General features: G+C 40.9%; 1 protein-coding gene across 12 annotated transcripts in view; it reads left to right on the plus strand.

Moving 5' to 3' along the window:
* The window catches only part of DTNB (dystrobrevin beta), a 199838-nt gene that overhangs the window by 83833 nt on the left and 102816 nt on the right, over nt 1-13189 (plus strand). For 11 of the 12 annotated variants that reach the window (XM_062622632.1, XM_062622631.1, XM_062622640.1 and 8 more), the window contains one exon: nt 3539-3616. In XM_062622632.1, the coding sequence (XP_062478616.1) occupies nt 3539-3616 (78 nt within the window). Of the gene's footprint in view, nt 1-3538; nt 3617-8081; nt 8190-13189 lie in introns of all 12 variants that reach the window. The other variant, XM_062622641.1, reaches the window with a different exon arrangement.

Below are 13189 nucleotides of genomic sequence, written 5' to 3' on the forward strand. Positions count from 1 at the left end.
CTGCCCCATCCCTGGCAGTGTTCAAGGCCAGGTTGGACAGGGCTTTGAGTAACCTGGTCTAGTGGAAGGTGTCCCTGCCTGTGGCAGGGGGTTGGGAGTGGATGGTCTGATCTTTGAGATCCTTTCCAATCCAAGCCATTATCTGATTCTACGTTTCTATGATTTCTCAGCTCCTATGGCTGCCACATTTGTCCCAGCTCCCAGGTATCTGAACGATTCTCTTAGTTTGCTGCTTATTCTTAGGTGTTTTTCTTCCCAAGAGCAACCCTAGGCTCATTAAATACACCTTAAATGCTACATAAATTAAATCTAAAAAACTTAACCTAACAAACAGACAAAGTTTTGAAAGAAAGTTGTAAGCTGCTCTTGATACGCATCCAAGTCCCTCAGTTGTTTTAATATCTCAGCTACACTGTGGGCAGAAGTTACTGCTTCTGAGTTCATCCTCTTAGTTTCTCTGCCAGCAATGACTTGGGAATTTCTCCCACCTCAGGTGTCCAGGCAGTGATGTTTTCTGGTGAGATTATTAAGGCAGAAAAGTCTGTCCTTAGTAGCTGATTCAAGAGTATTTGTCTCTTTTTCTCTTATGGTGATAGGCTACAGCAGATGCCAACTGTCATGAGCATCTCGGAAGGGGAATTCTGTTGTGTTCCTTTTAAACTAGAAGTCCTGGTAAAATAAGGGTGACCAGCACTGAAAGTCCCAGGTTCATCAAAGCAGCTCTTATTACTCCAGCAGTGTTGTGCAGGTGGTTACAGCATCCACCTGGTTTCATGAGCAGTATTCTTCTGGCGTGGTTGTACAAGAAAATAATGTGCCATCTTGACAGAGCTACAGTTTTTTAAAAAGATATTCCCCGAAAATGTATAAATGGCCTCAAGAAATTCTCTGAACTGGGAAAGGCTTTATTGTGTGTAATAAAGAAGACAGAATTATGCTATTAGAAATCTTTGAAGCAGATGTTCCTTTTTTTTTTTTTTCTTTGCCTTTATCACTGTTAGCAAGGGTTTAGCTGGAAAATTAAGGACACTGGTATTTACAGAACTGGAAGGAACTTGTGGAAATGTCTCATACTGATACTAAAACCAGATTGCAAACAGCGAATTACATCCACTTTCTCATTGAAAGAGCCGTATAAAAGTAATATTATAATAAAATAAGGAATTACCCTTCCCTCAGAATGGTAGACCCACCTGTGGGACAGTGGAAAATGTGCCCCCGTGTACAATTTGTTACTTAAAGTAGAATGAATCCTGTGAAAGCTCACACTGCACTTGAGGCTCACAGAGGGTGGGTGTCTGTGTGTTGTCCTCCATATGCTCCGCATCCCCACGCAGTCAGTGAAGGCTGCAGCACACTGCTGGACCCACTCTGGCAGGATCTTCCATTATCCCCTCCATCACCACAGTTTAAATTCTCTTACCCTAAAATTATTGGGAATACAATGTGGTATTTGTTTTCTCTAAGAGCACAGTGTTTAAGGAAACTGTCCTCCCAAAGGAAAAAACCCAGCTAATGCATCCAGAATCGGTGAAGCGGGAGCTGCTGCTGCTGAAAAATACCAGTTTGCAAAAGCAGCTTTTCATTGTAGCTGCCTCTCTCACAGCTGCCAGATTGTTTTGTGGTGAGCAGGGCAGGAGAATGCAAGCTGGTAATGAATCTTTGGGGGAAAAGGAGAGGTTTGCAGTGTAGATGTGAGCAGAGCATTCCTTGCATTCGGTCAAGAAGAAGTAAGTAGGGAGATAAAGGGGCAGAGGGAAAGGACTGCTAATTAAGTGCTTGTTACCACAGAATGAATTGATATTTTCACTAGCAAAAGGAATGGATTCCAAATGAGCCACGGTATGGCACATCTGTCGTCTTCCTCTACTTTTGTAACCCTATGTCTGCTATTTTCTATAGTGACAAGTTCCTTTTCCAAAGGAGCACATTCAGTACGTATCTGATGGCCAAATAATTTCTTGTTATGATGTTATATTTAGAACAATATTAACATTAAACATGCAGCATAGTTATCTCTGGGCAAATTTGGTCTGAGTGAGGGCTGAGCACTGAAGTGCTTTGGAATTCAAATCCTCCATGGAGAAGGGATGCAGGAAGACATACAGGGAGTATAGACATACAGGGAGTATATTCTTTGTGATTTTATATGCTTGACAGCCAGGTGATTTTCTTTAACAGTTGTTTGATTCACTGGATTACTGGGTTCTGAAAATTTGGAGTAAAATCAGCTGATGACTCTTAAGGCAATTCCTGGTGTTCATGCATCTGGAACAGGAGCAGGCTCCATGCAGCTACACTGGGAATGTCAGGGAAGGTGAAAGCTGTGGATGCTGTTGGGTCAAACACTGCCTGGCTATGCTGTAGAAAACTGGAGCTGGCAGGGATTCATTTCAGTATTACCTGCAGTAAATTGAACTGAGAGATTTAAAATTTACATTTAAAAATTTAGATTAAAAAATCATTTAGATTAGTAAATCTAACTAAAAGATTTAGGCCAGGTTCGTTTAGACCAGGGCTTTGAGCAACCTGGTCTAGTGGAAGGTATCCCTATCACCTGTGGTAGGTGGGTTGCAACTCGATAAGCTCAAGAGTTGCTTCCAGACCAAACCATTCCATGATTCATTATACGAAAGTGAATGCTAAGATGATGGTAAATATAAACCTATGAAGATTTCAATCTATGATCCAAGGAAGCATGTAGGGAAGCATGGCATTTTTCTCCATTGTGTTCTGCACAGGTACTGCATTGTCTGATGTGCAAATTGAGCTTTTATCTGTACACAGGCAACCCTATGCTTTTTTGTGAGTCTCATTTTAAAGGATGATGGATGTATTTGGATATCACTGGAGGGTAAGCGTAGGCAAATATTGATTCTCTGATAGCAGCTGCTTTAGTTCTTCTCTCCCAGCACCTTGAATTCACCAGCTGAGCTGCCTGGGAACATCCTGTCTGGGCTCTTGGGTCCTCCTGCTCACTGCAGTCACAAGCACTCATGGGCTGGGTGGCCACAGCAGTGTGGTACCAGGAAACTCTAAGGGTTTAAAAACACCAATAATGGCAGCATCAGTCCGATGCTGTATTTTATAGGGCAGTAAGGAACATGAGGCTCTACCCATTTGGTTTTTTCCAACTAACTTTAAATAAAATCAAACCCAAACAGGTGATGTGTGTGGTTGTTGTATAAATGATTGCTGGTTATAATAAATCTTTACTTAATTTCTTTAAACATTTCAAATAATTGCCCTAATTTGAATGGTTCCCACATTTGCTTGAACTACTAGAAAGTGCCAAAAGTCAATTATGTAATGACAAAGGTTAGTTTTATCTTCATTTTAGTGTAACACATGAATTGTGAAAAGCAATTATACTAGACTAAACCAAGCTTTTCAAGTGTCTTTGTGCAAAGCTGTTTCTGCCACTGCTCTTTGGTCTGATGTTGTCACAGAGCACAGTGACTTATTTTTCCCTAGTGCTGGTTTTGTTTCCTTTTTGGGTTTTTCAAATAACTAACTGGAATAAATATTTCTGTTGTAGTCCTCCTCGGCCTCTGACTAACATGAATGACACCATGGTGACCCACATGTCCTCTGGAGCACCTACACCGACAAAAAGGTATGCATGCCTCACAACATTGGTTGTTCATTTCTGTGAGAAGCAAAACCAATACAGAGTGTGGATTTTGTATCCCTGGGAGTCTTCTAAGATATTTCAAATAAGACTTCTACTTCAAAATGTGTATGCAGCATTCATAACAGAAGGAATTGTTTGCAGTACTTCATGTTGTTCTCTCCCAAGAGTGATTTTCTTTTATTGGAATAGATGTTACTACATGACTGCGACTGAAGAAACACATAAAGAGAGCTAAAAAGGTCTTTGTTTTTCATAGAGTGTTACTTCCAAAGTTGCTATGAGAAAGGCTGGTCATCTTGTATCGTAGGTCCTCTGCTTACAAAGGGTTATTCTGTTCTGCTGGAGATACCTCACATAACAAGAATGCTGTGTTGTTCTCCCCCCCAACACAGCTAAACTGCCAAAATTCTCTTGAGTTGCCCATGTCTACAAGAGGCATTTAGGTTTGAGTTTAATTTGGGTTACATTTACTTAGCTGTACATACGTAAGTTATTGTATGAATGTACATATGTAAACATGAAAAAAACTAGCTGTATTGTGTATTTGCACTTTTCTTTCTTAAGACATGTTGGGAGAATAGCAAGGTGGTTTGCTGGAGACTTCACTTGTCCAAAGCTATGAATGAATGAATGAATGAATGAATGAATGAATGAATGAATGAATGAATGAATGAATGAATGAATGAATGAATGAAGTGAATATTCCCCAGAAGCTGAACTGTCACTGTTTTAGTGACAAGGTGGCACTCAGGAGTGAAGCCAGATCCTTCGTTTTCAGCAGCAGTCCTTCAAACAGAACTAAGCAAAGATCCATGTACTCTCTTTCTACTTTCCTTGTCAAAATAAGTCAGTTATGTATGCAGGTTTGAACTGGCTATGTTAAAATTATTTCAAAATCTGTAAATCATTCCATGTAGTGTCTACAAACACCACACAACATGCAATACACTGTATGACTTTAAATATAGGATGTGGTAGAGTCCCCATCAGTGCAGGTTTTGAAGATGAAATTGGACAAGATGTTAGATAATCTTATTTAAGGCTCCCTTTTCCACAGAAGGTTGGACCAGATGATCTTGTGAGGTCCTGTCCAACATGGGCTGTTCCATGATTCTATGAAATATGCCTTTTACTGAGTTAGAAGCAGAGCCACTTAGAGAGCAGATGATTCCTAAAGCCAGTGCTTTACAGAGTATTCACGTAGGCAGTCCTTAAGAAACATGACCCATAACACCTCCTCATTTCTTGGGTTCCAGGCAACCTGATGGGCAAGGTCTTTTAGCCTCTGTTTGGGGGCCACATTTGTTTGCTGTAGTGCAGACAACAGTTGTCTTCAGATCTCTGTCAGAGGAAATCCTGCTTTTTAGGCATGCATGTCCTCTGTGCATGGAAGCTTGAAATGTTTCCAGAGTAGCAATGTTTGCCAGGTTCTCCTGCAGCCTCTTCGTCCTCTTGCGTAAAAGTTCTTACAGCATAGAATGGTACAATCCTCAGTCAGTCCTGACTTGAGAGCAAGAGTTAATGTGGATAGTGATCACCTAGTTCCTTGGTTTCTACTTTGTTTAACCATCTTTTCCCATTTTCTTAATCCAAACTGGATAATACATTTAAAAAATCTCTTAATTTCGCAGTCAGCAGAATATCTTGCCTGCCTGGCAGGAAGAGCTTCCTGATACTGTTCTGTTGTGTTCTGACTCACCAGCATTGCACCTTTTTTCCAGTACGTGACAAGTTTCTGTGCTGGTCATTGAGTAAGATAGGCACTTCTTCGTCTCCTGGAATAACATGGTCCCAGAAACCATTAGTTCCTCTGCTTCTTCTCATTTGGAGATTTCTTTCTTAGATTGTGTCTACTGTGTTGTCTGTAAAAATCATATCTGATCTGGAAGACAGGGACAGTGAAGCTTGATTCAAGATTATCCACAGCAAGTATCTCTGTCTTTCTTGCTTTACAAAATGCTAGCAGACAGGCTCATGCAAAGTATGAACTTAGCACTGAATATTCTGTAGGAACGTCAATGGAAAGAAACTCATTCAAGATACATCTATCACATCATCACAGAATCATAGAATCGTTAGGGTTGGAAAGAACCTTAAGATCATCAAGTTCCAACCCTCCTGCCGTGGGCAGGGACACCTTAGGCTAAACCATATCACCCAAGGCTCTGTCCAACCTGGCCTTGAACACTGCCAGGGATGGAGCATTCACAACCTCCCTGGGTAACCCATTCCAGTGCCTCACCACCCTAACAGGAAAGAATTTCCTTCTTATATCCAACCTAAACTTCCCCTGTTTAAGTTTTAACCCATTACCCCTTGTCCTGTCACTACAGCCTCTACTGTACTGTACTGTACTCTATCATCTAACAGCTGTGCTTCTGTTCCTCTGTAGACAAGGCCTAGCCTACCTATTTCCTTAATTTGAGAAGGGTGATGCCATAGAAAATGCTAAGAAAAATGCCTGAACCTTCTGCTTGTTTTCTTGGCCATGTAGACCTTGCAATGCACTGCTGACATAAGGAAAAGGAGAACAGCAATTTTATATGGTATAATGAAGAGAAAGAAAAGCAACAGCTTACGATAAGTAGGTATTAGTAGTAAAGTAACACTGAAGGTAAATACTAATTGGATTATGACAAGACCATAATATTGTCAGGGATTTAAGGTAGAAGAATTTTGTGCTGATATTGTATCCTATCACCCATGATGGCAAGCAGCAGATGCTTAGGCAAGATTACAAGCAGTAAATCAAGTCAGTAAGTGAAATTTTGCTCTTGGCTTTTGTGTTTGCTCCCATCTTGCAGCACTCATCCACTTTCTTCCTGATTTACAGTATATAGAGAGACCAATGCTTTGTAAATCCAGCATCCACAAGTGAGTTTTACAATTCAGTTATAACCTCCTATGAGAAGAAAACTCCTTTTTTATCGTAACATTCATCTGTTCACCTTCTTCGTGCTGACGAAGGTTGATTATATCCCACCTGCTTCTAGTCTAAGAATCCTTGTCTACTTAATTTTTCCTTGCACAGAAGGTAATCTGTAAATCAGATCATGCTAGTTTTCCTTATCAGTACTCTTCTTTCTTCATTTCTTTTTGATGTGGGATGGCCAGAATTGCACCAGCAGTCCACTTTGGTGTTACAGTCCCATATTCTTCCGCTGCATGAGTTGCAGGGATCTGCATGCTTCTTATGTGGAGACACTGTCCCAAAGGCATGCAGCTAAAGAATTCTTTCTCTTCTCTGATGTGGGTAAAAACATGCATAGATTTGGGTTTGATCACAAGAATATATTGGGTATAGAAACTGCAGTAATCAAGGGAAATAAATTGCTTTTTGGTTGTATTTTGACTAATGCAGACATACCTGAATCAGCAGCATCCTTTAGCTTGGAGGATTTATAAAGAAGCAAGGTCTCTGTTGTTGTCTTTCATCTAAGACAAGATCAGGTAGACCAAAGATAAGACTTGAAGAAATCAGACCTGTTTAGATGTATAGCATGTCATCTATTTCTATGCACCCGTAAACTGTCAGCTACCAACACTTGCTTAAAAAGTTCTTTGTAAGAATCATTTGCTAACTCAGGCCTCACACAGCTGTAAAAGGGAGCAAAGTGAGATCATCAAATAAGACTGGAAGATAACAAGAATGTTATTTTGTGCTGCTTCAGCCACTGAGGACGGTCCTTGGTCACAGTTATTACTGAACAACATACCAGTTGATTGCAAGCAGCTTGTGTTTTGAAAAACATTCGAGTAACTATAGGTTATTTGCCATTTAAAAGCACAGAACTTTTCTAGACTCAGATAAATAAGCCATTCCCTCAGCAATTCAAAGGCTACGCTGAGATAACTCAAGATTAAGAATTTTATAGCACTCATACTTTACAAATACCATCCCCAGCAAGGGCTAAGAAGTTGTAACAAACAAAATTTATTCCAATAAACACCAGGGAAATGGTGTTTATTGGAATAAATTATTCTGCAAAATTATTGTTATGTCATCCTTTATCTACAGTTTGCTCTTCCTTAGAGGCGACACACTCACAGAAGTGTGGAATGGCGCTAGACCAGTCCAAGAACCAATCTTTAGAAATATCATCTTTCAAATATCATCTTTCAAATATCATCTTTCTTTCATTTTTAGTCAGGCATTAGGAGAACTCACAGGCAGCAGATACATGGTAGATGTCATCATCTGTGATCACAATACCCACATTAGTACCAGGCTCTTACCCAAGTCCTGGCTCATCCCTCTTCAAGGATCCCACTGTTGCAAAAGGTTACTTCATCTAGCAGATTCTGCAAGAGTTCATGGGAGGAGACTTCTTCTCTCAATACTTTCTTATTCCAAAAAAGAAATGGGGTATTTATCTTGTCCTGGACATGGGGGGAGCAGACAGGCTGCCCCAGGTTCAGGTAGTAATGTTTGCCTCCATCATTCCAGCTCCTCAGGCTCTCAGCGTGCAGAAAGCACACTTCTCCATAACCACTCAACAAGCCCCTGGGGATGCACCTGAGGCTCACAGTGGGACCCACACACATCTCTCAAAAGGTATTGTCATTCAGACTCTGCTTGGTGCCTTTGTTCTTTACAAAACATCTAGTTATAGTGGCTATGTACACCTGTCCAAGTCTAGTCAGGGTTGGGTTGGTTTTAATCACATAATGAGAAATGCAGGTCTTCATCTGAGCTTCTCTGTTCAGCTGAGGTTCTACACAGAGAGATCAGTGAAAGCCATTTCAGATTATACATTCGTCTGATCCCAGTTGTTTCTGTCTCTGCAAGTCTTGCCTGCTGGCACGACTGAGTTGAACTACACTGAGAAGTACATCTAAAGTAGCATAGATTATCTTAATGAGGGTCTGTCCACACATCCCAAAGAAATGCTGCTTTCCAGGTTTTACTTGATACTGCTAAAACTTTGGCTATGGTCAAGTATACATATTTCAAAAAGAATATGGCAACACTGCAAAAGTAATTAAGAGAGAGCTATGAAAGTATCGAAAAGATGAACATGTGATGCTAAAGGAGCATTAGTTGTTTATTAAGGGAGGTAGAGATATGATTTGACTGCTAGGTTACAGGTATTTATACCTCAAAATATATCAAGTTGTAGGAGTTTTTAGCCTTGCACGGAAGGGCACTTCAAGGTCCACTAACTTCTGCATAATCACTCCATACTGCCAGTCAAACTGGATACAGGATACATGGATTTAGTAGTAAGCATGAAAGCTAAAATACTTGGCTCTTGTCTCAGCTTGAAAGAGACTCTATTTGCCTCAGCATACGCCCATCCATATACAGTAGAATATTTCCAAGTATTTTGAGACCTTTTAGTCCACTGACTGAACCACTGAATACTTTGAAGCATTATGGGTTCATCTATCATCTAGTTTGTCAGGAGCACAGAAGCATGCATCTGTGTTGTCTTTGTATCCTTCATTTCTTTAAACCTGGAAAATGTACAGGTGTCCACAGTTAATGATGGAGTGACGTAAGGCGAGAGAAACAGGTTTTCTCCCCTTTAAAAATGTCCTTTATTTCTGTTTGTCAGTTCCCATATGTCTGATTACAATGTTTTCCCTGAGATTTATTGCAGTTACTGATGCGCCAGGTTAATCCATGATGTAGAAGATCATCACTGACTAAAATTAAGGGCCTCATTTCCCTAGCTGGAGGCACAGTCACATCTTGGCAGCATGAAATAAGGATAGCAAGGTTGCTGGGGTTGCTTTGTGTGAGCTCGATGAGGTTTGGATCTGCATTTTAATGTGCAGAAGCTGCTCAAAATGGCCACTTGTCAGCAGCATGGCTTCTTTTTGAAAGACAGATTCCCTCCTAAAATTGATTTTATTTTATATACCTGGAATAAATAACAGATGAAGGTGTTAGAAGGTACATGTTTGCCTGTCTGTGGACACAAAATTCATCCTGAAAACAGGAAGGATATAGCTCAACCTGTCTTTGAATGTCCTCTGTGCTGAAAAAGAATCAGAGGGCGTCAGCAAAGCACAATGGCATTTGCTAGAAATATATATAATTTATGTGATAGTGCTATTATAGTATGAGCAAAAGGTAGTATCCTGCCTAAATCCTTTCTGTTTTGAAGAGCATTTTGCATTTGTTTATACCACTATCGAGCTTTCTTCCTTTGGGCTAACATGTTACAGCTTCCACTACAGAGCTAATCCAAAAGTAAGGTTTTTTTATTGGCTTCACTTTTTTTCACCAAAAGGTGAAGCAAATATGGATCAATTTATCAGAAGGCAAAGTAGGAAGGAATGGTAAATGGATACTTCTACATGATTTTGTTGCAACAAAATAAATGCTTCAGCAGTTTTCTTGTTGCATCTACGGACTATTAGAAAGTTGTTGTTCATGGGGTTTCCTGTACATATAGGTATAGCTAGATATAGCTGTCTGTATAGCCAACACAGAACCTCAGTGGTGAAAACCAAACCAGTCTGTACTGATTAATATTTTTAGTTCGAAAAGCCTTTTCTGTGTTTTTCCTGACAGTGTTTTGAATAAGTGGAGGAATTTAGTCATAACTCTGGATTGCACTAAATTATTTGTGAAAACTGAGGCAATGATTTCGCTCCTGAAGACAGAATAGGCAGTTCTCAGTCCAGGGCCTCCCTGGGGAGGAAAGGCTGTGGCCAGCAGGTGAAGGAAGGGGATTCTCCCCATCTACTCTGCTCTGGTGAGACCCCCTTCTTCAGTCCTGCATCCAGCGCTGGGGCCCGCAGCATAAGAAGGACGTGGAGCTGTTGAAGTAAGCCCAGAGGAGGCCATGAAGACGCTCCAAGGGCTGAAGCGCTTCTGGTGTGGAGACAGGCTGAGAGAGCTGGGCTTGTTCAGCCTGGAAAAGGCTCCAGAGAGACCTTAGAGCAGCTTCCAGTGCCTAAAGGGGCCGACAAGAAGCTCCTTGGAGAGGGGCTTTTGACAAGGGCCTGTAAGGGGAATGGCTTTAACCTGACAGAGGAGAGATTGAGATGAGATCTTAGGCAGAAGTTGTTCCCTGTGAGGGTGGTGAGGCGCTGGCACAGGTTGCCCAGAGAAGCTGTGGCTGCCCCATCTCTGGCAGTGTTCAAGGACAGGCTGGATGGGGCTTGAAGCAACCTGGTCTAGTGGAATGTGTCCCTGCCTGTGGCAAGGGTTGGAATTGAATGAGCTTTAAGGTCCCTTCTAACACAGACCATCCTAGGATTTGATGATTCTGTGTTTCTTGTCATGGTTCCATCTGTTACTGCACAAGGAGTGTCAAAAGACAGGGCAGGGCCAGCTGCACTGCAGAGCCTCTTGCTTTTCCAGGACACAGAGAATGCCACCACTGAAGCAGCAGGGCAGGATGGAAACCTCTTTTTGTGATTTCATGCTCTTAAAAACATGAAAATAACCCTCCTTTGACAGCTGTTTTGTTGGGAATAAAACTGAGCTGAAAGAACAGCGGTTTAATGCCTGAGCTCAGTGGTTTTGTGAAAGAAAGTGTGAAAAACAGACAAATCAAAGGAGCCCTCGTATCAATGCTCCTCTTCAGTCCATGCACATCTCTCAGAGGAGCCACTATCGTTTCCAGCCTACTCATGCTCTGCTTTCAGTGGGAAAACATCCAGAGGGGCAATGAACTCTTCAGATCCCAGCATTTCAATAACTACATTTTGCATGAGGCAGGGAGTTTTTCTGTCGTCTCTAAAATGCTGTAGACAGAATGAGGTCAGAGAAAGTTTTTTTTCTAGCAGGAACGGAGTTCTGGGACAAAAGTGAGCTGTGGCCATGCTCAGCTGTGAATTTTTTTTCAGCCTGCAAAATATAAGTTTCCAAATTCAAACAGCCAATTGATTCAATGGCATGTTTCCCTCCGATCGATAGTGTTGTGTCACATGATGGGGACAGTTATTCTGTACATTTATTGAGACATTTACAAATGGGAAAATTCTAATGCAACCATGCCTATATTTTTACCTATGATTCAACAAAACACAGTTTTTCTCTTATCTTTACAGGCAGCGAGCCTTTCTAAATCAATGAACATTAATAGGTCTCTTCTGCAAGACTAGGCCAAACCCATTAAATGTTACTTGTTTTGGCTAATTTGTTTTAAATTACTTAAGGACTAGACTTTTTCCCCCCTCCTGTTGTGTTCAATAAGCACTATTCTTCTTTCAGTAATTGCCTTCCCAAAGACAACCTGTTCTCAATTAGGTTAGTGATGTCTACTTCCCTCTTTTAATACCCCTCTACATCATTTGTTTTCTCAGCAGCCATGGTCAGTCTGTGGGTTATGCAGCATCTTTTGCATTGCAGATCCATGTTAGAATTTAAACTTCAGTCTCGTTAACACATATATCATGTGAAAAGATGGTGGATCGTTCTGGTTTTTTCCTGAAAGGGTTGTATACATCTCTGCTGCTAGGTCCTATGTAAGAGTGACAATTATCTTAACATTCAGTTGTCTACAGTGGAGACATTTCCTCCTAATCTAGCTGCAGTAAGCTCCCTACATAGTTTACGTGGACAAATAAACTGTTGTGAGGAGTGATAGAGCAGACCTGCTTTGGATGTCCACTTTAAGATGAGAACAGTCTAGCAATGCCTGTTTTCTGGCCCGTTGACTGTAAAGGAAGTGCAGACAGCTAGCTCATGTTAAGAACCCTCCAGTAGTGGGTGTTTAGGGAGGCAAAAGTTTCTCCCTTGATCTAAGAAGGATCTTTAAAAGAGAATTCCTTTTCAACCACCTAACCTATAAAAGCAGTCACCGTATTTGCTTTATGTAATGCTTTATTTATATCACCTATAATACAACAAAATATTGCATTCTTTTTTTCTGGTTTCTGCATTTGGTCAGGTGAAACATGTGCTTACAGCCTAAAAAGAAAATTACTATTTGCAGCTGAAGATCTGAAGTTGAAAGGGATATGTCACCCTCCTAGACAGTAATCAAAAGCCATTTTTTTTTCATATCTGAGAGGTTTTATTTCCACTATCTCTAACTTGGATTTGTTTTTTTCAGTCTTCTGCTCTGAAGTCACTGATTATCAGCTCTTGGTAGTCCCTCATACTCCTGCCTTTATTTTTGTTTCTTCTCTTTTAACTTTGCTGTCTCCAGTACCACTGGTTACCCCGTTGAGTTCTGTCCTGCTCCGGGTTTGTAAATGTGCACACAACTGGGTAGTTCTGAGCTTTTTGATCAGACCTCTAAAAACTTCCAGCTCTGCATTGATGTATTTCGTATCTATGCCACTGATGCTGTCCCTCAGGGTTTTTTAAGTTCTGTAACCCAGAGTGATATTTATTTGCTTGGCTAACTTAATTTATCTTCTGACAGTTTCCAGTGTGCCTTTTTTCTCCTTTGTTCCCATGTCCATGTTCATCTCTCTGACATTTTCTTCTAGCTGTCCAGTCACCAATTCTACCTCAAAGTGACTGAAACTACTGTTACTGTCTGCTTTGCCATTTTTCTTTGACACAGGTGGAGTACATTCATTTTCTTATATTTTTCTTCTTAGACCTCTCTGACCTCCTGAGATCCTAGATCTTGTTTAGTCATA

This window comes from Pezoporus occidentalis, unplaced genomic scaffold, assembly GCF_034315485.1.
Source record: "Pezoporus occidentalis ecotype Australia unplaced genomic scaffold, CSIRO_AGI_Poc_V1 ctg244, whole genome shotgun sequence".
NCBI lineage: Eukaryota > Metazoa > Chordata > Aves > Psittaciformes > Psittacidae > Pezoporus > Pezoporus occidentalis.